General features: G+C 44.1%; 1 protein-coding gene across 4 annotated transcripts in view; it reads left to right on the top strand.

Annotated features, from left to right (window-relative positions):
• Positions 1-8,695: 8,695 nt before the first annotated feature.
• Positions 8,696-24,666, top strand: part of LOC309340983 (uncharacterized protein) — a 71,701-nt gene continuing 55,730 nt past the window's right edge. For 3 of the 4 annotated variants that reach the window (XM_081860339.1, XM_081860341.1, XM_081860340.1), the window contains exon 1: positions 8,696-9,129. In XM_081860339.1, coding sequence (XP_081716465.1) covers positions 8,728-9,129 — 402 coding nt within the window. In that variant the 5' untranslated portion in view covers positions 8,696-8,727. Of the gene's footprint in view, positions 9,130-15,224; positions 15,307-24,666 lie in introns of all 4 variants that reach the window. The other variant, XM_081860343.1, reaches the window with a different exon arrangement.

The following is a 24,666-nucleotide window of genomic DNA, read 5'->3' on the forward strand; positions in this document are numbered from 1 at the left end:
CACCTCCTTAGCTTCCATTGGTGACAGCCACCTGGGGGTTTTATTTTCCAACAAATCCTTATATCGGATCCAAACATTGTATAGTGCCTTCCTGACAATATGGTTTTTAAATCCTTTATGCATTTTTACCTAGTCATACCATATATATGCATGCCAACCAAATCTATTGTCAAACCCTTCCAAATCCAAAATATCCGTGTTCTCAAGAAGTAGCCAATCTTTCAACCAGCAGAAAGCTGCTGATTCATAGTAAAGTCTTAAGTCCGGCAGGGCAAACCCCCCTCTGTCTTTTTGTCATCTCTGTCTGTAAAGACTTCAGTGTCCTTTGAATTCACAATTAAGCATTTCTGGAAGAGGAAATGATATGCTTTTGTTTAGAAAGCACTAATAGTGGGCCACTGACTGTGCAACCTGCCAGCCCTGCCCTGTAGGAACCTCCAACTTTAAAGATGGATCTTTTCGTGTGGCAGCAAGTATACTTTGGAACTCCCTACCACTTGACATCAGGCAAGAGGCTTCACGGTCCACTTTGCAGCATTCAACTTTGTTACCGTTGCTGAGTTTGCGATAGCTAAATATTGAGGAGAGAGAAGCCAATCTCCTACGTATATCTGAATAAATTGAGAAAGTCTGGTTTTCAGTAACTACGATTAAGCTAAGTTAAAATGCTAATATTCACCTCAACTTTCTAAGCAGCTGCACAAGCATGTTTTTAGCAGGTTCCCTAAAAAGGTGGGAGGGAGGTGCCTGCTTGATCTCAAGAGGCAGGGAGTTCCAAAGGGTCTGTGCTGCCATACTAAACAATGGAGGTCTTGCGTGGCACCTGTAGTTGAAGCGGTCAAGTGTCTGCCTGTGGGGCAAGGAGGGGATCTCATGGGTAAACTGTTCCCTATGATAATGGAAAGGCCTTGAACTGGGTCTGGTAGCCAATGGGCAACCAGTGATGCCCCCTGAGCCAAAGGGTCATATGCCGAGAAGGCCTCGCTTTGACAGCAATCGTGCTGCAGCATTCTGCACCGGCTGAAGCTTCTGGACCAAGCGCAAGGGATGCCCCACAAGGAGGGCACTGTGGTCATCCAGCCTTGGAGAAGCGAAGGCGTGAGGCCAGGCTCCCCCGGTCCTGGAATGTGGAACCATCTGCAGTTGCTCAAAGGCACTTCCAGCCCCTGAGTCTGCCTGAGTCTCGGCTGGATCCGGAAGCAGCTCAAAGTCCCACGAGGTTCAACATCATCATCTTTAATTTGTATACCGTCTTTCTACCTTAGAATACTCAAGGCGGTTTACAAGCTGAAGAAACAAAAAATGTACATCTTATAACAATCTAATGCAATACAAAAATGAGATAATAAAACTTTAAAATAAGCAACCGACATCAAAAAGTAACATTCAACAATTATTAGAATAGTATAAAATAATAATATCAACATATAAAAGTTTAAACAGAAGTCCACTCAATAGTTACAGTAAATAATACAATAAGCTATAATCTGTAAAACAATGGCAAGGCACACTACATAAAATAATACAGTACAAATTGAGAAGCAGAGACTAGAGGATGGTTCATATGGAGAGAACCCTTGGCTTACCTTATTTACTTAATATTAGGTTGGCCAAGTCCTTAGGACCTTCAGGAAACCCAAATTTCAGATTGCACTGCAGAGAGGGAGTTCTGTGTGTCTTCATTTGTTGCAAAGAAGAAGAAGAAGAAGAAGAAGAAGAAGAAGAAGAAGAAGAAGATTTTTGTTTATACCCCGCCCTCCCCGGCCAAGAACGGGCTCAGGGTGGCTAACACCAAATATAAAATACAGTTTAAAAAAAAGCAAAAAACCAATTGATTAAAATGTAGCTTAAAATACAGCTTAAAATGCAGCCTTATTTTACTGGCAACTCACAAATCAAGACCAGAAGGGGATGAAATATTCACCAGGGTCAGCTATCCATGCTGGTCCTATATGGGCCAGCAAAAGGCCCGGGGGATAATTTATATGCAGGATCCCATATTGAAGGGAGAAGGAAAGGTTAAAAGAAGCTAAAGGGCTGCAGTTGTGGTTAGGCAGCTAGCAGAAACCGCAAATGTGTCAGCTCTGTAGGCCAGAAGCTGCTTCCTGTTTTCAGCTCTGCAGACTGGGAGCTGTTTCCTGTTTTGTGCTACCGGTTTTAGAAATGCTTTAGAAATGTTTTAGAAATGCAAGATATATATGCAGGGGATGAGAAAGGTTTCTCTCAATATTCTCTGTACCTCGTACCTAAGAAATCTGCACCTAAGCTCTGTACTTTGTACCTAAGAAAGGTTGCTCTCAAATATTATCTGCAGTAAATTCCTGTGCTAATCCTGTGCTAATCTTACTTCTGCAAATTTTGGCCAGACAGTTAGCACATCCGCCAGTGACTGTTTGCTAAATTTGTCTGGCAGGTCAAAAGTCCATTTCTTAGCTTGCAAAAACATTTTAGCTGCTGTTTGCAGATTTAACCAGGCCTGCTAAGGAGGCCAGGAGGCCAAGGAGGCCCCCTTCTTCCTGCCTTATGCTTACTAATGCAAAAATGAGAAAAGACACGTACAAGCAAGAGGGGAGGGGGGAGTGCTTAGCTAGCAGAAAGGCACGTATGAGGAATGTTTAGCAAGCATTAAAAATGTGTTAAGCAAGCAATATAGATGTACCATATAAGGGAATAAGTTGAACATTTGCCAGCTGATTGGGCAAATCTGGAAAGGGTATGGGAGGGGGGAAGAGTGCTCAGAAAAGTATAAGAAAGTCTGCTGAAGTGTCTTGGGACACAGCCAGTTTGCAGGAGCTATCCTGCTGGTTGTCACTCTGCGCAGATTGCAATAAACTCTTTTCTCCAAAGAAGAAACTTTCCTAGTGCTTTTTGCTCTCTCTTCGGCACTGGGGACGCGGGCAAACGAATTCCCTGGCAGGACAAGGTTCAGCCTTCAATATAAGGGGTTCCATCAAAAAAAGAAAGAGGAGGATCAGACTGAGTCCAGACCAAAGGCCAGGTGGAACAACTCCCTCTTGCAGGCCCTGCGGAAAGATGTTGTATCCCGCAGGGCCCTGATCTTTTATCTTACAAGCTGCACTGGCTCCTGGTGGAGTACAGGGTCAGGTTTAAGGTGCTGGTTCTGACCTTTAAAGCCCTTCGCGGCCTCGGACCCTCGTACCAACGGGACCACCTCTCCTGGTATGCCCCGTGGAGGACCTTATGGTCCATAAATAACAACATTTTGGAGGTCTCGGGCCTCAAGGACGTTAGGTTGGCCTCAACTAGGGCCAGGGCCTTTTCAGCATTGGCCCCGAACAGGTGGAACGCTCTGTGACGGGAGATCAGGGCCCTGCGGGATTTGACATCTTTCCGCAGGGCCTGCAAGAGGGAGTTGTTCCATCAAAAAAAGAGAGGAGGATCAGACTGAGTCCAGACCAAAGGCCAGGTGGTCCGAAGCCACGAAGGACGTTAAAGGTCAGAACCAGCACCTTAAACCTGACCCTGTACTCCACCAGGAGCCAGTGCAGCTGGTAAGATAAAAGATACCCCTCCCCACCTTCTCACTATATAGAAGGGTCTGGTGACTTCTGTTTCAGTGTATCTGAAGAAGTGTGCATGCACACGAAAGCTCATACCTAGAACTAGCTTAGTTGGTCTTTAAGGTGCTACTGGAAGGAATTTTTTAATTTTTTTAAATTTTGTTTTGACTATGGCAGACCAACACGGCTACCTATCTGTAACTGAAATAAATAAGATTTTCTATTTAGGAGCAATGGAGGTTCTGGCAGCCGCTAGCCTCCTGGTCAAGAGTTCATGAGTGCTGACGAAATGGCAAAGTGGCCAACCTAGAGCCCTCTCTGTGGCAGCCTAAGAAGGGGCTGCTGGGTTGACATGTTGGCTGGGCTTTCCCATGGAAGCCAACGGAGAAACTCATTCCTTGGAGGCTGTGAGCAAAGGGCAGCCGAAGAAACGGCAAAATATAACCACCTCCACCACCACTGTGGCAACATGCTCAGGGAAGGCGTTTGGGGAGTTAAAATGTGAAGCAAGGCAGCCATTGGGTTGATCTAGGCCAGGCCCATATCCGGTCCATACACTCAGACACCCTCTGCCCAGAGACGGGCTGATAAGGATTGCCAAGGAAGGACAGGGAAGGGGCATGGCCAACTCCTCAGGCCCTGTCTCTAGGCAGAACTTCATGTATCTGCAGTGGTACCTCTGGTTACATACGCTTCAGGTTACAGACTCTGCTAACCCAGAAATAGTACCTCGGGTTAAGAACTTTGCTTCAGGATGAGAACAGAAATCGTGTGGCAGCAGTGGGAGGCCCCATTAGCTTCAGGTTAAGAACAGTTTCAGGTTAAGAACGGACCTCCAGAACGAATTAAGTACTTAACCTGAGGTACCACTGTATCTGGAACACAGTCTCCAGGCAAAGCAGTTTTTGTCTCTAGGCAGAATCTATTGTATCTATCAGAGTACAGTGGTACCTCGGGTTACATACGCTTCAGGTTAGAGGTGCTTCAGGTTACAGACTCCGCTAACCCAGAAATAGTACCTTGGGTTAAGAACTTTGCTTCAGGATGAGAACAGAAATCGTGTGGCGGCAGTGGGAGGCCCCATTAGCTAAAGTGGTGCTTCAGGTTAAGAACAGTTTCAGGTTAAGAACAGACCTCCAGAACGAGTTAAGTACTTAACCGGAGGTACCACTGTATGTGTAATGACCTGATTCAAGAATAAAGACCTGATTCAAGAATGTATAAAGGGAAGCCTCCCCTGTTGGGAAGGGACGGACCATGGAACTTATTCCTCCCTGCCATTGCTTGCTGCCGGCAAATAATTAAAACTTTCTTGCTTTCATTCTTCTAATGTAATTCATTTAACTTTAATTCATTTGGCTGGCCTGACTACTTTCTACACCACCACCCATCTGGCTGGGTTTATTTATTTATATTTATTTGTACGTGCACATATTAAATATTAAAAATTATTTATTTGTACGTGCACATATTAAATATTAAAAATTATTTATTTGTACGTGCACATATTAAATATTAAAAATTGGGAGAGGGTGACTCTTAGTACGGCCCTCCAGTGTACACTAGCGGCCAAAATTGTGGAACCTTCCGGACAAAATGTACAGTGGGGGGGGGAGTATTTGATCCCCTGCTAAATTTGCCCGTTTGCCCTCTGACCTACCATTAAAATTATGGACTGGTCATTTCTTGGTCAGAGGGCGAAGGGGCAAATTTAGGAGGGGATCAAATACTTTTCCCCCTCAGTGTATTTCCGAGGTTTGATGGCTCATGGCACCACTTTGTTTTGGAGTAATAATAAAGCTTTTTTCTCCGTGGGGACGCAGGGGGATGCATACTCATAAACATTTTGTGAATTTAACGGGAGAAGAAATTCACTGTATTTATTTTCCCAGATTTGAACTGTATTTATTTCTCCCGGTGGTGATTTTCTTGAGTCAAAATGAGAGTACCCTAAACATTTTTTTTTTTTAAAGAAATCACTGAGTTATACCATAAAATCATGTATCAATGGAAGTAAAATTTAATGAGGAATGTAATGCAATAACTTTTATGAAGGATTATTTATTACAACAGCAGTCATAAAGAAGAAATGTGAAAAATGAGATATGCCGGTTAAATGTGGTTTGGGGTTGCAGTTTGGGGACTCGGTTTGTAAAAGGTTCGCCATCACTGCGCTAGAAGGAAAGGAAAGTGGGGGGGGCGCCCCCAAAAAGCATCTCTGGAAGTGGGATAAAGAAAGAAAAGGCGGAGGGGAGAGAGGGGCACGCTGGGCTTGGCAAGGGTTAAGGGGAAGGGAGCTGCCTTCCTAGAGAGGCCAGGAAGCAAGGGGGGGCAGGTCCTCCAGAGCCAAGGCCCCTCCCTCCCTCCCCAGTCCTTTCCTGCAAGGAAGGGGGGGGTGTTGCTCTGGTGTCCCTTCCTGGGATCTGGTGAGTCTCCTCTCTCTCCCCCCTGAGGGTGCAATGGGGAGAGGGGGGGTCCCAGGGCTGCAGCAGGGGAGGGGGCCTGGGGGGCCTGATCTGCTCCTGCGGGGGGGGGGGAGGAGAGGGTCCTGCCAGGGAGGGGCCAGGGCTGCCACGCTCTCCTTCCTGCAGATCAGAGGATCCCAAACTCATTTAGCCCTCCGCCCCCCCTTCAGAAAAACAATGACTCCCCCGAAATCCCCCCTTTTAAAACAAAGGAGTCCCTGGGACTTGAACTCTGTGTGACATCTCCCAGCCTCATTGCACAATAGAGGAAATAAGTGCAAATGGTTTTCCAAAGCTGGACAAGGAGGTGGACTAGCTCCCCCCCCCCCAAAAGGTGGGAGAGAGATGCCAGGAATAAAGAGAGGGATCCCAGCCCAGAGTCTGGCTGCTGCATTGGGGACCAGTTTCCCAGTGTCTCCCAGGGCAGCCCCCCACGGAGGCTACTGCAGCAATCCCCTCGCACCCAGAGCAGGGCATCCCAGGACCACATCCTCTCTCTCCCAAAGGGATTGTTGATGGAAAACCAGCCAGAAATGGGCGCTGCTACTCACTGAGCCTCCAGGGACCTGGGCATCAATGGCTGTGTGTGTGTGTGAAGCTATCTAACTGAATAATAATACTAAATTACCCTCCTAAATTTCAAGGGAGATGTCTTTGGCCCCGCCCACTTGGCCCTCAGGGGGTTGGCCAAATACATTCCTGGCCCTCAGAGCAAAGAAAAAGGGACCCCACCCCAGGAGTCTATCTGGAAAACAGCAGAGAGTCCAAGTGCAAGAAAAGGATACAGAAAATATAAATAAAGAAAATATAAATTTTTTGGAGAATTGCTAGATTATATTTAAATGAGTGGATATAAGACCGTAAACAAGTTGATAATTTGCTTGGAAAAACCTTTTACGATGAAAATGGGAGCGGGAGACGTGAGGGAGTCCAAAGAATTGATGAAACCACGTTGCGTTGGAAGTAAGATTGTTTATTATTTGTTATTTGTACTCAAAAACTTTAATAAATATTTATTTAAAAAAAACAGAAGCAGGGGAGTGGGGTGGGGGAAGCAACTCCTGAGGACCCCCCCGGATGAGGACCCCCACTAGAGCCAAGCATCCATTATTTAAAAGATACAAATGACTCCCTTGTCAGTCAGTTCTGACTTCATGCATTGACTGGAAGGCAGGAGAAACCAGGCTGATTCATCTCCCAGAAATCCCTTCACTTCCCTCCACATTTTGCATTGCAATCTTCCTTCTAGGAGAGCTAGAGGCTGCTCCCTCCTCTTCCTCCTCCTCCTCTTTCTTCTTCTTCTTCTTCTTCTTCCTCCTCCTCCTCCTCCTCTTTCTTCTCCTTTTTAAAAAGGCCCTTTCCCTCTGGCCTAGGGGTGAGGCCCAGACTCAACCAGCCTTACTGTGTTAAATATGTATTCTGTAGTTGACCTCCTTTGTAATGTTTTATTTTGATATCTTTAAGAGAATATTTGTTTACTGCTATGTTGCTTTGACTATGGACTATATAATTGAGTTTCTTCCAATGGTTTTTTATTTTATTGATTTTGTGGGATGTGAAACTGCAGTCAAGTACAACATTCCTACAATGGACACATTAGGGGATGTTTTCTACCACTCAGGAGAAGAGTTCCTGTTCATAGCTGTCAACTTACAGATTAGAAAATAAGGGACCAGCAGCCAAAATAAGGGATCAACAATTACTTTTATAAAATACATATTTTGGTTCGTGCAAATGGCTTTAGATACCTATTAGGTCCATAAATTACCATATAGCATATATTCAACACAAAAAAACCAGCAACAATTTGTTGTTGACAAAGCAAGCTGGACATAGAAAGGGCCCCATTACCTTCAGTAGCTTATTTAAGAGACATCATCATTAAGGGACAATAGCGGGACATGGTGCTGGAATAAGGGACTGCCCCGCCAAATAAGGGACGCTTGACTGCTATGTTCCTGTTTCCTCCAGAGCTGGGACAGACTTCCACTCCATGTGACTTGAAGAGGGTGCAGTCTGTTGTACTAGCATGGAGGAGCACACGGCCTCCATGTTCTGATCAGTGTGTCTTCTCCATTTTGTATGTTGCTGTGTGTTTGGAGAAGTGACTCCTTAGTCGCAGTCATTTGGGACTAACTTCTTTATGGAATAGTTCTAGTTGTTATATAACCTAAGCCTGCCTTCAGGGATATGTCTGTGAACGTGAATGAATCTGTGAGTAAACTACTTTTATATTAATGTGAATCAGATCATTGTGCTTATTAATTTAAGAGGGATTGGAAGGGATTTTACCAGGAAGGAATTTTTAATAGTAAGACTCAGATGAGTCAGCAACAAGCTGATCGCTGCGTAATCTAAAAAAGGGGGATGTATGGAACTCTGCTAGAATATGGAACTTGCTAGTGCATTTTAGGAAGGATATCATTCAATAATATATCCTCTCCTGCCTCCCTAATCATCCCCATAGATTTAATAAGCTGTAAACCGCTTTGAGATTTTTCTTTAAAATATAAAGTGTTATAGAAATTTAAATAAATAAAATAGCTCATGGTTTGGGCTGTGGTGCAGTCCAGCCCTGGTTCCCAGCAAGACTCATCCATGCTTGCTCAGGGAACCTTTTTCTTCTCCTGATATTAGACAACTTTTGTAACAGAACAATGTATTTGCTTTGTAGGATTTGCTAGAGCTTCTCATTTAGACGGAGTTCCTTCCGATCTCTCAGGGGCTTCCTGAGAGCACAGATGGATGAGCGCGACTCAGCTGGCCCTGGAACAGGAAGAGGCCATGGCAACCAAACTGGGAGCAGTGGGAAATTCTGGGAAAACTCTGTGCAGAAGATCCTGGGTGAGGAGGACACCCTCTGCTCAGAGGTGCAGAGCCAGCAGTTGAGGCAGTTCTGCTGCCAGGAGGCCAAAGGACCCCGAGAGGTTTGCAGCCGACTCTACCACCTTTGCCGTCAGTGGCTGAAGCCAGAAAGCCACACGAAAACTGAGATGCTGGACCTGGTGATCTTGGAGCAGTTCCTGGCTGTCATTCCACCGGAGATGGAGAGCTGGGTGAGGGAATGCGGAGCGGAGACCAGTTCTCAGGCGGTGGCCCTGGCCGAAGGTTTCCTCCTGAGTCAGGCAGAGGACAGAAAGCAGGTGAGAGAGACTTTCCTCTGGATACTCCCAGGGGGCTCCAAACAGGACAGAGAACATCCCATAATGCTCTACTGATGGCTCATTTTTTTTCCTGGGAAGGCATCCATAGAATGAGATCCGTCAGCCTTGAAGCTGTTGGCCCTGACATTCATTTTTTAATTCTTCTCCCCATTCTCTCTTTTGAATCCTTGTTTATTTTTCAGGGAAAGGATCTCTTTGCAGATATGGGCCAGATATCTTCTGCAGCAGAGAGGCCCCCGTTGGACACCAGAGAGAGGCAGCTGGGTAAGGAGAAAGGAGTATTTTTCTGTTGGTTTTTCAACTAATCTGTGGATTCTTTTCATCTTTTGTTGGGGGAGATAGTGGGACCAAGAGCCCAGACGAGGGGAGATATATTTTTCAAAACTAACATCTGAAATGCACCCAAACATCCAAATGCACTCAGCAGGCGAGAATTTCTGAAAGGCCCCTCTGTAGTTTGAGATGCACTGATTCACCTGTGAGACAAGAAGGCACTCTGGGCCTCCCCCTTACCTTTTTCTCTTGCAGGTGACAGAATGAAGCCTGGAAGACCTCTTCATCCATCTTTCCTTGGGGACAGAAAGGAAGCAGTGGCTGTGGATCCCGATCAGGTCAGGGGAAGCTGCCTTGTGGGGACAGAGGTCCAGGAGCAGAACAATGTCGTAGATCAGGACGTGGTGGTGAACAATATTATTGTCTCATAGGAGGACATTTCCATTTTTCTTTTAGGGTCCAGTGTGCTTTGAAGATGTTGCTGTTCGTTTCACAGATGAGGAGTGGGCGTTGCTGGATCCTGACCAGAGAGCCCTGCATAAGGATGTCATGGAGGAGAATCATGGGATCGTGGCCACTCTTGGTAAGGCTCCCTTTGGAATCATAACATCTGTTTTTTGATTCAAAACAGCTGTGTGTTGAACCTCATATATTAGCACAAAACTCAATAATGTCCCCTTGAGACACCTGGGATTACAATATTGCAGTTTCTAAGCAAGGATCAGCTGGTCTGAACTCCCCAGGCCATTTTAACTGTAAACCTCAGAGTTGTTAGGGAAGTTGAAGTAGCTTATCGAATCACAGGTTCCCCTAAGGATGTCGGTTGATCCCCGTTAATTAATGCACCCAACCCTACAGAAAACCACCCATCTAACCCACTTGTGTTATTCCTCTATTACCAGAGTAAACAAGTATTCTTCCTTAATTTCTCCCTGAGGCGCTAATCCATTACTCTTCATTGCAGATAGTGATGGACTGGAAATCAAGAACAAGGGTGACCATGACAAAATCCTCACATTGGAGAAGCTGAATAAATATCTTGAAAGTGGAAAAAGTTCCTATTCCACTTCCCATCAAGGAAATATCATTAGGAAGAAACCCTATCAGTGCGTAGAATGTGGAAAGAGCTTCACTCACAGCCACAGTCTCACTTCCCATCAAAGAATTCATACAGGGAAGAAACCCTATCAGTGTGTGGAATGTGGAAAGAGCTTCACATGTAGCTCCTCTCTCACTTCCCATCAAAGAATTCATACAGGGGAGAAACCCTATCAGTGTGTGGAATGTGGAAAGAGCTTCACTCATAGCTCCTCTCTCACTTCCCATCAAAGAATTCATACAGGGGAGAAACCCTATCAGTGTGTGGAATGTGGAAAGAGCTTCAATAGTAACTCCCATCTCACTTCCCATCAGAGAATTCATACAGGGGAGAAACCCTATCAGTGCGTGAATTGTGGAAAGAGCTTCAATACGAGGTCTGATTTCACTAAGCACCAGAGAATTCATACAGGGGAGAAACCCTATCAGTGTGTGGAATGTGGAAAGAGCTTCAGTCAGAGCTCACATCTTTCTTCTCATCAAAGAATTCACATAGGGGAGAAACCCTATCAGTGTGTGGAATGTGGAAAGAGCTTCAGGAAGAGCTCACATCTTTCTTCCCATCAAAGAATTCACATAGGGGAGAAACCATATAATTGTTTGGAATGTGGAAAGAGCTTCACTGATAGCTCCTCTCTCATTTCCCATCGAAGAATTCATACGGGGGAGAAACCCTATCAGTGTGTAGAATGTGGAAAGCGCTTCAGGACCAGCTCCAAACTCACTATCCATCAAAGAATTCATACAGGGGAGAAACCCTATCAATGTGTGGAATGTGGAAAGAGCTTCAGTCAGAGCTCCAGTCTCACTTCCCATCAAAGAATTCATACAGGGGAGAAACCCTATCAGTGTGGGGAATGTGGAAAGAGCTTCACTCATAGCTTCTCTCTCATTTCACATCGAAGAATTCATACAGGGGAGAAACCTTATCAGTGTGTGGAATGTGGAAAAAGCTTCAGTCAGAGCCACAATCTCACTTCCCATCAAAGAATTCATACGAAGAGTGGAAAACCTTCATTTTACAGCTTTCAGCACTAGAGAAAAACAAACCACTTTAAACAAGGCTTTGGCTGATTGACATCTAATGCCCTTTTAAAATGTGGTGGGGAGGTGGGGGTTACAAGTTTTGGGCTGTGTGTTTTGTGTTTTCATTGTGTGATTTTATGTTGCAACCGTTCTGAGATCTGTGGGTATAGAGAATAAGAGCCAACTCTTAGAGTCTGAGGGCTCTTTGCCCCCCAATAAGATATGTGAGGGGGCCACCCCCCAGTTCATAGGAACAGCCTTTCAAATGGCATGCATGCACCGCATCCTGTGACTGTTTAACGGAGGTGGGGCTTGCTAAACTCCTCCTATATTTTATTCAAGTTGGCACCACTGCTATTAGGGGGCTATAGAAATGAAATAAATATAATAACACCATCTTGGTCACCTTCATCTGCACATGTTCCAGCTTGTCAATATCCATATTATTATCATTTTAAAATTCATGTACCCGTCATCTGAAGATTTCACGGTAGTTCACAACCTAAACAGACAGGTTGAAAGCATGGCTTTCTCAAAAACGAGTCAAGCTAGAGAAATCTCTCTTTTTTCTTTTTCTTTTTTTGGATGGAGTTACAGACTGTTGCTCAGGGGACTGCTGTGGTAATAGCGCATCTTAATTTTAGTAAGGTTTTTTGACAAAGTCCCCTGTGATATTTATGTGAGGAAGCTGGTAAAATGAGGCTGAACAAGGTAACTGTTAAGTGGATTTGACTGACTGAACCCGAAGAGGACTCTTTCATGGTTCCTCATCATCCTGGGGTGCTGCAGGGTTCTGTCCTGGGCCTGATGTTGTTCAGCGTCTTTATAAATGTCTTGGATGAAGGTACTGAGGGGGTACTCATCACATTTGCGGAGGACACCAAATGGGGAGCGGAGGCCAATGTGGCAGAAGGCAGAATCAGATCAAGGGCAGGAATAGTACCACTTTCTTCTGCCTTGGTCTGGCCCCACCCAGAATACTGTTCTAGTTACAGGTAAGTAACCATGTTGGTCTGCCGTAGTCGAATCAAAATAAAATGGTATCTGAAGAGGTGTCCATGCACACGAAAGCTCATACAAATAACAAAATTAGTTGGTCTCTCAGGTGCTACTGGAATGAATTTTTTTCTTTTGTTTCCATAATACTGTGTTCAATTCTGGGCACCACAATTTCAGTATCTTAAATTTTGTTTGCCAAGGGAAATCAAGAAGGTGAGGGAACACCATCTATATTCCTTTTATAACAAGTGGCCAAAGTTTATTGAATACATATATTGTCAAGACTGTTGCAGGAATCCACCCATCACTCGTGAGAAAATATGGCATGATCTCTTAAAATAATCAAATGGGGGTGAGTAGCAACTCCTGAGGACCCCCGAGTGGGGACCCTCACTAGAGCCAAGCATCCATTATTCACAAGATACAAATGATTCCCTTATCAGTCAGTTCTGACTTCATGCATTGACTGGAAGGCAGGAGCAACCAGGCTGATTCATCTCGCAGAAATCCCTTCCGTTCCCTCCACATTTTGCATTGCAATCTTCCTTGTAGGAGAGCTAGAGGCTGCTCCCTCCTCTTCCTCCTCCTCCTCTTTCTTCTTCTTCTTCTTCCTCCTCCTCCTCTTCCTTATTCTTCTCCTTTTTAAAAAGGCCCTTTTCACCTGGCCTAGGGGTGAGGCCCAGACTCACCCAGCCCTACTGTGTTAAATATGTATTCTGTAGTTGACCTCCTTTGTAATGTTTTATTTTGATATCTTTAAGAGAATATTTGTTTTCTGTTATGTTGCTTTGACTATGGACTATATAATTGAGTTTCTTCCAATGGTTTTTTATTTTATTGATTTTGTGGGATGTGAAACTGCAGTCAAGTACAACATTCCTACGGTGAACACATTAGGGGATGTTTTCTACCACTCAGGAGAAGAGTTCCTGTTCATAGCTGTCAACTTACAGATTTGAAAATAAGGGACCAGCAGCCAAAATAAGGGATCAACAATTACTTTTATAAAATACATATTTTGGTTCGTGCAAATGGCTTTAGATACCTATTAGGTCCATAAATTACCATATAGCATATATTCAACACAAAAAAACCAGCAACAATTTGTTGTTGACAAAGCAAGCTGGACATAGAAAGGGCCCCATTACCTTCAGTAGCTTATTTAAGAGACATCATCATTAAGGGACAATAGCGGGACATGGTGCTGGAATAAGGGACTGCCCCGCCAAATAAGGGACGCTTGACTGCTATGTTCCTGTTTCCTCCAGAGCAGGGACAGACTTCCGCTACATGTGACTTGAAGAGGGTGCAGTCTGTTGTACTAGCATGGAGGAGCACACGGCCTCCATGTTCTGATCAGTGTGTCTTCTCCATTTTGTATGTTGCTGTGTGTTTGGAGAAGTGACTCCTTAGTCGCAGTCATTTGGGACTAACTTCTTTATGGAATAGTTCTAGTTGTTATGTAACTTAAGCCTGCCTTCAGGGATATGTCTGTGAACGTGAATGAATCTGTGAGTAAACTACTTTTATATTAACGTGAGTCAGATTATTGTGTTTATTAATTTAAGAGGGATTGGAAGGGATTTTACCAGGAAGGAATTTTTAATAGTAAGACTCAGATGAGTCAGCAACAAGCTGATCGCTGCGTAATCTAAAAAAGGGGGATGTATGGAACTCTGCTAGAATATGGAACTTGCTAGCGCAAGTTAGGAAGGATATCATTCAGTAATATATCCTCTCTTGCCTCCCTAATTATCCCCACAGATTTAATATGCTGTAAACCGCTTTGAGATTTTTCTCTAAAATATAAAGTGTTATAGAAATTTAAATAAATAAAATAGCTCATGGTTTGGGCTGTGGTGCAGTCCAGCCCTGGTTCCCTCCAAGACTCATCCATGCTTCCTCAAGGAACCTTTCTTCTCCTGATATTAGACAACTTTTGTAACTGAACAATGTATTTGCTTTGTAGGATTTGCTAGCACCTCTCCTTAAGACAGACAGAACTTGGCAGAAGACCAAAGGGTTCCTTCCGATCTCTCAGAGGCTTCCTGAGAGCACAGATGGGTGAGCGAGATTCAGCTGGCCCTGGAACAGAAAGAGGCCATGCCATCCAAACTGGGAGCAGTGGGGGGTTCTGGGAAGACTCTGTGCAGAAGATCCTGGGTGAGGAGGACACCCTCCGCTCAGAGGTGCAGAGACAGCAGTTGAGGCAGTTCTGCTGCCAGGAGGCCAAAGGACCCCGAGAGGTTTGCAGCCGACTCTACCACCTTGACCATCAGTGGCTGAAGCCAGAAAGGCACACGAAAGCTGAGATGCTGGACCTGGTGATCTTGGAGCAGTTCCTGGCTGTCCTTCCACCGGAGATGGAGAGCTGGGTGAGGGACTGTCGAGCGGAGACCAGTTCCCAGGCGGTGGCCCTGGCCGAAGGTTTCCTCCTGAGTCAGGCAGAGGAGAGAAAGCAGGCTGAGAGAAAGCAGGTAAGAGAGACTTTCCTCTGGATACTCCCAAGGGGCTCCAAACAGGTCAGAAAACATCCCATAATGGTCTGCTGATGGCCCTTTTTTTTCCTGCAAGGCATCCATGGAATGAGATCTAACACCCTTCAGGTTTTTGGCCATGGCATTCATTTTATATTCCTTCTCATCATTCTCTGTTTTGAATCCTTGTTTCTTTCTCAGGGAAAGGATCTCTTTGCAGAAATGGACCTGCATTCCTGTGAGGCAGAGAGGCCTCCGTTGGACACCAGAGAGAGGCCAATGGGTAAGGAGGAAGGTGATGCTTCTCTGTTTAGTCTCATTCTGTTCGTTTTCCAACTCATCTGTGGGTTCTTTTCATCTTTTGTTGCGGGAGATAGTTTAGATTCACTGATTCACCTGTGAGAGAAGCAGGCACTCTGGGCTTCCCCCTTACCTTTTTCCTCTTGCAGGTGACAGAATGATGCCCGGAAGACCTCTTCATCCATCTTTTCTTGGGGAGAGAATGGAAGCAGTGGCTGTGGATCCAGATCAGGTCAGGGGAAGCTGCCTTGTGGGGACAGAGTTCAAGGGGCGGAACAATGTTGTAGATCAAGACGTCGTGGTGAACAATATTGTTGTCTCATAGGAGGACATTTCCCTTTTTCTTTTAGGGTCCAGTGTGCTTTGAAGATGTTGCTGTTCATTTCACAGATGAGGAGTGGGAGTTGCTGGATCCTGACCAGAGAGCTCTGCATAAGGATGTCATGGAGGAGAATCGTGGGATCGTGGCCACTCTTGGTAAGGATCCCTTTGGAATCATAATATCTGTTTTTAAATTCAAAACAGCTCTCTTTGATGAACCTCATATATTTCCACAGAACTCAACAGCGTCCCCTTAAGACACCTGGGATTACAATATTGCAGCTTCTAAACAAGGATCAGCCTGGTCTGAACTCCCCAGGCCATTTTAACTCAACTTCAGAGTTGTTAGGGAAGTTGAAGTAGCTTATCGAATCACAGGTTCCCCTAAGGATGTCGGTTGATCCCCGTTAATTAATGCACCCAACCCTTCAGAAAACCATCCATCTAACCCACTTGTGTTATTCCTGCATTACCAGAGTTAACAAGTATTCTTCCTTAATTTCTCCCTGAGGTGCTAATCCATTTCTCTTCATTGCAGATAGTGATGGACTGGAAATCAAGAACAAGGGTGACCATGACAAAATCCCCACAATGGAGAAGCTGTACAAATATCTTGAAAGTGGAAATAATTCCTATTCCACTTCCCATCAAAGAAATCTCATTAGGAAGAAACCCTATCAGTGCATGGAATGTGGAAAGAGCTTCAGGAAGAGCTCCTCTCTCAGTTCCCATCAAAGAATTCATACAGGGGAGAAACCCTATCAGTGCGTGGAATGTGGAAAGAGCTTCAGGAAGAGCTCCTCTCTCACTTACCATCAAAGAATTCATACAGGGGAGAAACCCTATCAGTGCGTGGAATGTGGAAAGAGATTCAGTCAGACCTCCTCTCTCACTTCCCATCAAAGAATTCATACAGGGGAGAAACCCTATCAGTGTGTGGAATGTGGAAAGAGTTTCAGTTTCAACCACCATCTCACTTCCCATCAGAGAATTCATACAGGGGAGAAACCCTATCAGTGTGTGGAATGTGGAAAGACCTTCACTGATAGCTCCTCTCTCATTTCCCATCGAAGAATTCATACGGGGGAGAAACCCTATCAGTGTGTGGAATGTGGAAAGAGCTTCAGGAGGAGTTCACATCTTTCTGCCCATCAAACAATTCATACAGGGGAGAAGCCCTATCAGTGTGTGGAATGTGGAAAGAGCTTCAGTAGGAGCTCACTTCTTTCTGCCCATCAAATGATTCATACAGGGGAGAAACCCTACCAGTGTGTGGAATGTGGAAAGAGCTTCACTCACAGCCACAATCTCACTTCCCATCAAAGAATTCATACAGGGGAGAAGCCCTATCAGTGTGGAGAATGTGGAAAAAGCTTCAATCAGAGCGCCGGTCTCAGTTCCCACCAAAGAATTCATACAGGGGAGAAGCCCTATCAGTGTGTGGAATGTGGAAAAAGCTTCAATCAGAGCTCTCATCTCTCTTCTCATCAAAGAATTCATACGAAGAGTGGAAAACCCTTCATTATACAGCTTTCAGCGCTAGAGAAAAACACACGACTTAGGCCTTTGCCTGATTGACATCTAATGCCCTTTTAAAATGTGGTGGGGAAGTGGGGGTTACAGGTTTTGGGCTGTGTGTTTTGTGTTTTCATTGTGTGACTTTATGTTGTAACCATCCTGAGACCTGTGAGTGTAGGGAATGAGAGCCAACTCTTAGAGTCTGAGGGGTCTTTGCCCCCCAATAAGATATGTGAGGGGGCCACCCCCCAGTTCATAGGAGCAGCCATTCAAATGGCATGCTTGCACCGCATCCTGTGACTGTTTAACGGAGGTGGGGCTTGCTAAACCCCTCCTATATTTTATTCAAGTTGGCACCGCTGCTATAGGGCACTATAAAAATGAAATAAATATAGTAACACCATCTTGGTCGCCTTTATCTGCACATGTTCCAGCTTGTCAATAGCCTTATTATCATCATTTTAAAATTCATGTGCCCGTCATCTTAAGATTTCACGGTGTTTCACAACAAAAACAGATAGGTTGAAAACACGGCTTTGTCAAAAACGAGTCAAGCCAAAGAAATCTCTCTTTTTTCTTTTTCTTTTTTCGGATGGAGTTACAGACTGTTTCTCAGGGGTTTGCTGTGGTAATAGTTCATCTTGATTTCAGTAAGGCTTTTGACAAAGTCCTCTGTGATATTTATGTGAGGAAGCTGGTAAAATGAGGCTGAACTTGGTAACTGTTAGGTGGATTTGACTGACCAAACCCAAAGAGGACTCCTTCATGGTTCCTCCTCATCCTGGGGCAAAGTGACAAGAGGGGTGCTGCAGGGTTCTGTCCTGGGCCCGTTGTTGTTCAACGTCTTTATAAATGACTTGGATGAAGGAACTGAGGGAATGCTCATCACATTTGCAGACGACACCAAATGGTGAGCACAGGCCAATGTGGCAGAAGGCAGAATCAGATCAAGGGCAGGAATAGTACCACTTTCTTCTGCCTTGGTCAGGCCCCACCCAGAATACTGTGTTCAATTCTGGACATCACAATTTCAGTACCTTAAATTTTGTTGGCCTGGGGAAATCAAGAAGCTTGGGCTACACATGCCATATTCCTTTTATAACAGGTGGCAAATGTTTATCGAATACATATATTGTCAAGACTGTTGCAGGAATCCACCCATCACTCGTGAGAAAATATGGCATGATCTCTTAAAATAATCAAATGAAACATTAACACATTTCAAGATGAAAGTCTGCAATTTCATCAGGACATGTTATTTGTTGTTTACTGTTGTAACTATTGCTTTCTGAAAAGTTATCTTCTGTACCATGAAGATAAATAAAAACAATGTTTTTAAAAATGGTGTGGAAATCAGGTGTCCTCTTCCGTTAATCTGCTTGCATGTGTTGCGTGTTATTTGGAGTCTGCTACTGCCAGTTATTTCACATTATCAATGTGTTTCTGTGTGTTCAGCACACATGATTGCAGGTGAGACTGAATAAAAGACTTCCTAGGAAATTCCCTTTGACTGGTTCTGCATTGTTTCAAATGTGACTTCACTTACACATAAGAACAAACAATATGTATTCCTGACAAATCATACCATTGTCAGCTAATTAATCTCCACCCCAACAAACGCTGCACTTAGCATGAGCAGCTGCTTTCTTCCCATTTCTTAGGTGGAAAGAACTGATAATGAAAAGGAAGAAGGGAGATAGACCCTTTCCCTCAACCTTTGGGGATCTGGGGGGCTTCATTTCACCCCTTAGTCCTGCTCCTGAAAGCTTGACAGATGTGGAGTATTTGCTCACACTCTGCCATGACTTAAAAATCAACCTTTTTGACTTTTTAAAGAAATGGTATTGCAGTGCTAAAAAGGCTCAAGAAAGCAATTCCTGTAGTAGCTGGCATCTTAGCGAACCCAGTGCCACTCTGCCAACTGTCTCACTCCCAGCTAACTAATCTGGAAAGCTGTCTTGTCATCTCTGTCTGGTTTTTTTTTTTTATTAATTTTTATTGATTATCAACACAAATTAAAAACAAAACAATACACACACATAAACAAACAAAAGACATATAAACATGTATAATTTCAAAACCTCTTTTTCATAAACCTTGTTTCCCCGACTTCCCCTTACCTCCCCTTTTCTGCATCCCTGTTCTAACCTTTTTTCAGCAACTCCTCACCCCAATCCATTAATACCATCTTCTTATTATAATTTTTTTCTCATACTTAATGAGTTCCAGCTGTAATTCTATATTTTCCTTTCCCTTGACATTTTAACACTCATGAATTTTACAACAGTTTTTAAGATATGCTTTAAATTTCTTCCAATCTTCTTCCACCGTCTCATTCTCTTGGTCACGGATTCTGCCAGTCATCTCCGCCAGTCCCATATAGTCAATCACCTTCGTCTGCCATCCTTCCAGCGTGGGTAGTTCTTGTGTCTTCCAATACTTCGCTAAGACAATCCTTGCTGCTGTGGTAGCATACATAAAAAACGTCCTATCCTTCCTTGGCACCAGTTGGCCGACCATGCCCAGGAGGAATGCCTCTGGTTTCTTATGAAAAGTACACTTAAGTACCTTCTTAATTTCATTATAAATCATTTCCCAGAAAGCCTTAATCCTCGGGCAGGTCCACCAAAGGTGGTAGAAAGTACCTTCAGTCTCTCTCATTACATTTCCAGCATTTGTTATTGGGCAGATGATAGATTTTTGCAAGCTTGACTGGTGTCATGTACCACCTATAAATCATTTTCATAATATTTTCTCTTAAGGCATTAGATGCCGTGAATTTTATACCGGTGGTCCATAACTGTTCCCAGTCAGCAAACATAATGTCATAATATCTTGTGCCCACTTAATCATAACTGATTTTACTGTCTCATCTAGTGTATTCCACTTCAACAGCAAGTTATACATTCTTGACAAGTTCTTAGTATTGGGTTCTAACAGTTCTGTTTCTAGTTTTGATCTCTCCATCTGGAAGCCAACTTTCCTGTCTTGTTTAAACACCTCCATTATTTGATGGTAATGAAGCCAATCTCTTACTTTCGACTTCAATTTCTCAAAGTTCTGTAATTTAATTTTTCCACTCTCTTGCTCTAAAATTTCGCCATATCTTGGCCATTTAGATTTCATATTTAATTTTTTCACCTCCTTAGCTTCCATTGGTGACAGCCACCTGGGGGTTTTATTTTCCAACAAATCCTTATATCAGATCCAAACATTGTATAGTGCCTTCCTGACAATATGGTTTTTAAATCCTTTATGCATTTTTACCTAGTCATACCATATATATGCATGCCAACCAAATCTATTGTCAAACCCTTCCAAATCCAAAATATCCGTGTTCTCAAGAAGTAGCCAATCTTTCAACCAGCAGAAAGCTGCTGATTCATAGTAAAGTCTTAAGTCCGGCAGGGCAAACCCCCCTCTGTCTTTTTGTCATCTCTGTCTGTAAAGACTTCAGTGTCCTTTGAATTCACAATTAAGCATTTCTGGAAGATGAAATGATATGCTTTTGTTTAGAAAGCACTAATAGTGGGCCACTGACTGTGCAACCTGCCAGCCCTGCCCTGTAGGAACCTCCAACTTTAAAGATGGATCTTTTCATGTGGCAGCAAGTATACTTTGGAACTCCCTGCCACTTGACATCAGGCAAGAGGCTTCACGGTCCACTTTGCAGCATTCAACTTTGTTACCGTTGCTGAGTTTGTGATAGCTAAACATTGAGGAGAGAGAAGCCAATCTCCTACGTATATCTGAATAAATTGAGAAAGTCTGTTTTTCAGTAACTACAATTAAGCTGAAGAAGTGTGAAGAAGTGTGCATGCACACGAAAGCTCATACCAAGAACTGACTTAGTTGGTCTTTAAGGTGCTACTGGAAGGAATTTGTTTTGTTTTGACTATGGCAGACCAACACGGCTACCTATCTGTAACTACAATTAAGCTAACATTGCAAAAGAATGCATCTAAACTGGCCTAACGGAGTCATGGGGAAATGGGTATTTTGGGGGATGTTTTATAAAAGTAAGTTTAGTGGACCAGTGAAGCCCTCTGAGCCAAAGGGTCATATGCCGAGAAGGCCTCGCTTTGACAGCAATCGTGCTGCAGCATTCTGCACCGGCTGAATCTTCTGGACCAAGTGCAAGGGATGCCCCACAAGGAGGGCACTGTGGTCATCCAGCCTTGGAGAAGCGAAGGCGTGAGGCCAGGCTCCCCCGGTCCTGGAATGTCGAACCATCTGCAGTTGCTCAAAGGCACTTCCAGCCCCTGAGTCTGCCTGAGTCTCGGCTGGATCCGGAAGCAGCTCAAAGTCCCACGAGGTTTAATATCATCATCTTTAATTTGTATACCGTCTTTCTACCTTAGAATACTCAAGGCGGTTTACAAGCTGAAGAAACAAAAAATGTACATCTTATAACAATCGAATGCAATACAAAAATGAGATAATAAAACTTTTAAATAAGCAACCGACATCAAAAAGTAACATTCAACAATTATTAGAATAGTATAAAATAATAATATCAACATATAAAAGTTTAAACAGAAGTCCACTCAAGAGTTACAGTAAATAATACAATAAGCTATAATCTGTAAAACAATGGCAAGGCACACTACATAAAATAATACAGTACAAATTGAGAAGCAGAGACTAGAGGATGGTTCATATGGAGAGAACCTTTGGCTTACCTTATTTACTTAATATTAGGTTGGCCAAGTCCTTAGGACCTTCAGGAAACCCAAATTTCAGATTGCACTGCAGAGAGGGAGTTCTGTGTGTCTTCATTTGTTGCAAAGAAGAAGAAGATTTTTATTCATACCCCGCCCTCCCCGGCCGAGAATGGGCTCAGGGTGGCTAACACCAAATATAAAATACAGTTTTAAAAAAGCAAAGAACCAATTGATTAAAATGTAACTTAAAATACAGCTTGAAATGCAGCCTTATTTTACTGGCGACTCACAAATCAAGACCAGAAGGGGATGAAACAAATCAAGACCAGAAGGGGATGAAACATCAAATATTCACCAGGGTCAGCTATCCATGCAGGTCCTACATGGGCCAGCAAAAGGCCGGAGGGATAATTTATATGCAGGATCCCATATAAGGGGTTCCATCAAAAAAAGAAAGAGGAGGATCAGACTGAGTCCAGACCAACGGCCAGGTGGAACAACTCCCTCTTGCAGGCCCTGCGGAAAGATGTCAAATCCCGCAGGGCCCTGATCTCCCGTGACAGAGCGTTCCACCTGTTCGGGGCCAGTGCTGAAAAGGCCCTGGCCCTGGTTGAGGCCAACCTAACGTCCTTGAGGCCCGAGACCTCCAAAATGTTGTTATTTATGGACCATAAGGTCCTCCATGGGGCATACCAGGAGAGGCGGTCCCGTTGGTACGAGGGTCCGAGGCCGCGAAGAGCTTTAAAGGTCATAACCAGCACCTTAAACCTGACCCTGTACTCCACCGGGAGCCAGTGCAGCTGGTAAGATAAAAGATAAAATCCCACCAGACATCATGGGACTTGTACAGGGTCATCCAAGCCTTTGGCAGCAAGTAATTTATAAGTTATTTTTTCAGCTAATGCTGAAATCCACATATTTCTATACCAAAGTGAAATCTGGAAATCATGTAAGGTTTTCGGTGCTGGGTAGAGGTTTGGGTGCTGGACTCTATGACCGGGGGGACCAGGGTTCGAATCCCCACCCAGCCATGAAGCTCCCTGGGGTGACCTTGGGGAGAAAAAGGTGGGATATAAACGGAATAACTGAAATAAATAAGATTTTCTATTTTGGAGCAATGGAGGTTCTGGCAGCCACTAGCCTCCTGGTCAAGAGTTCATGAGTGCTGACGAAATGGCAAAGTGGCCAACCTAGAGCCCTCTCTGTGGCAGCCTAAGAAGGGGCTGCTGGGTTGACATGTTGGCTGGGCTTTCCCATGGAAGCCAACGGAGAAACTCATTCCTTGGAGGCTGTGAGCAAAGGGCAGCCGAAGAAACGGCAAAATATAACCACCTCCTCCACCCCTGTGGCAACGTGCTCAGGGAAGGCGTTTGGGGAGTTAAAATGTGAAGCAAGGCAGCCATTGGGTTGATCTAGGCCAGGCCCATATCCGGTCCATACACTCAGACACCCTCTGCCCATAGACGGGCTGATAAGGATTGCCAAGGAAGGACAGGGAAGGGGCATGGCCAACTCCTCAGGCCCTGTCTCTAGGCAGAACTTCATGTATCTGCAGTGGTACCTCTGGTTACATACGCTTCAGGTTACAGACTCTGCTAACCCAGAAATAGTCCCTCGGGTTCAGAACTTTGCTTCAGGATGAGAACAGAAATCGTGTGGCGGCAGTGGGAGGCCCCATTAGCTTCAGGTTAAGAACAGTTTCAGGTTAAGAACGGACCTCCAGAACGAATTAAGTACTTAACCTGAGGTACCACTGTATCTGGAACACAGTCTCCAGGCAAAGCAGTTTTTGTCTCTAGGCAGAATCTATTGTATCTATCAGAGTACAGTGGTACCTCGGGTTACATACGCTTCAGGTTAGAGGTGCTTCAGGTTACAGACTCCGCTAACCCAGAAATAGTACCTCGGGTTAAGAACTTTGCTTCAGGATGAGAACAGAAATCGTGTGGCAGCAGTGGGAGGTTCCATTAGCTTCAGGTTAAGAACAGTTTCAGGTTAAGAACAGACCTCCAGAACGAGTTAAGTACTTAACCGGAGGTACCACTGTATGTGTAATGACCTGATTCAAGAATAAAGACCTGATTCAAGAATGTATAAAGGGAAGCCTCCCCTGTTGGGAAGGGACGGACCACGGAACTTATTCCTCCCTGCCATTGCTTGCTGCCGGCAAATAATTAAAACTTTCTTGCTTTCATTCTTCTAATGTAATTCATTTAACTTTAATTCATTTGACTGGCCTGACTACTTGCTACACCACCACCCATCTGGCTGGGTTTATTTATTTATATTTATTTGTACGTGCACATATTAAATATTAAAAATTATTTATTTGTACGTGCACATATTAAATATTAAAAATTATTTATTTGTACGTGCACATATTAAATATTAAAAATTGGGAGAGGGTGACTCTTAGTACGGCCCTCCAGTGTACACTAGCGGCCAAAATTGTGGAACCTTCCGGACAAAATGTACAGTGGGGGGGGGAGTATTTGATCCCCTGCTAAATTTGCCCGTTTGCCCTCTGACCTACCATTAAAATTATGGACTGGTCATTTCTTGGTCAGAGGGCGAAGGGGCAAGTTTAGGAGGGGATCAAATACTTTCCCCCCTCAGTGTATTTCCGAGGTTTGATGGCTCATGACACCACTTTGTTTTGGAGTAATACCAGAGCTTTTTTCTCCGTGGGGACGCAGAGGGATGCATACTCATAAACATTTTGTGAATTTAACGGGAGAAGAAATTCACTGTATTTATTTTCCCAGATTTGAACTGTATTTATTTCTCCCGGTGGTGATTTTCTTGAGTCAAAATGAGAGTACCCTAAACATTTTTTTTTT

The sequence above is a fragment of the Podarcis erhardii genome (genome assembly GCF_964252035.2).
Source record: "Podarcis erhardii genome assembly, chromosome: 4".
NCBI lineage: Eukaryota > Metazoa > Chordata > Lepidosauria > Squamata > Lacertidae > Podarcis > Podarcis erhardii.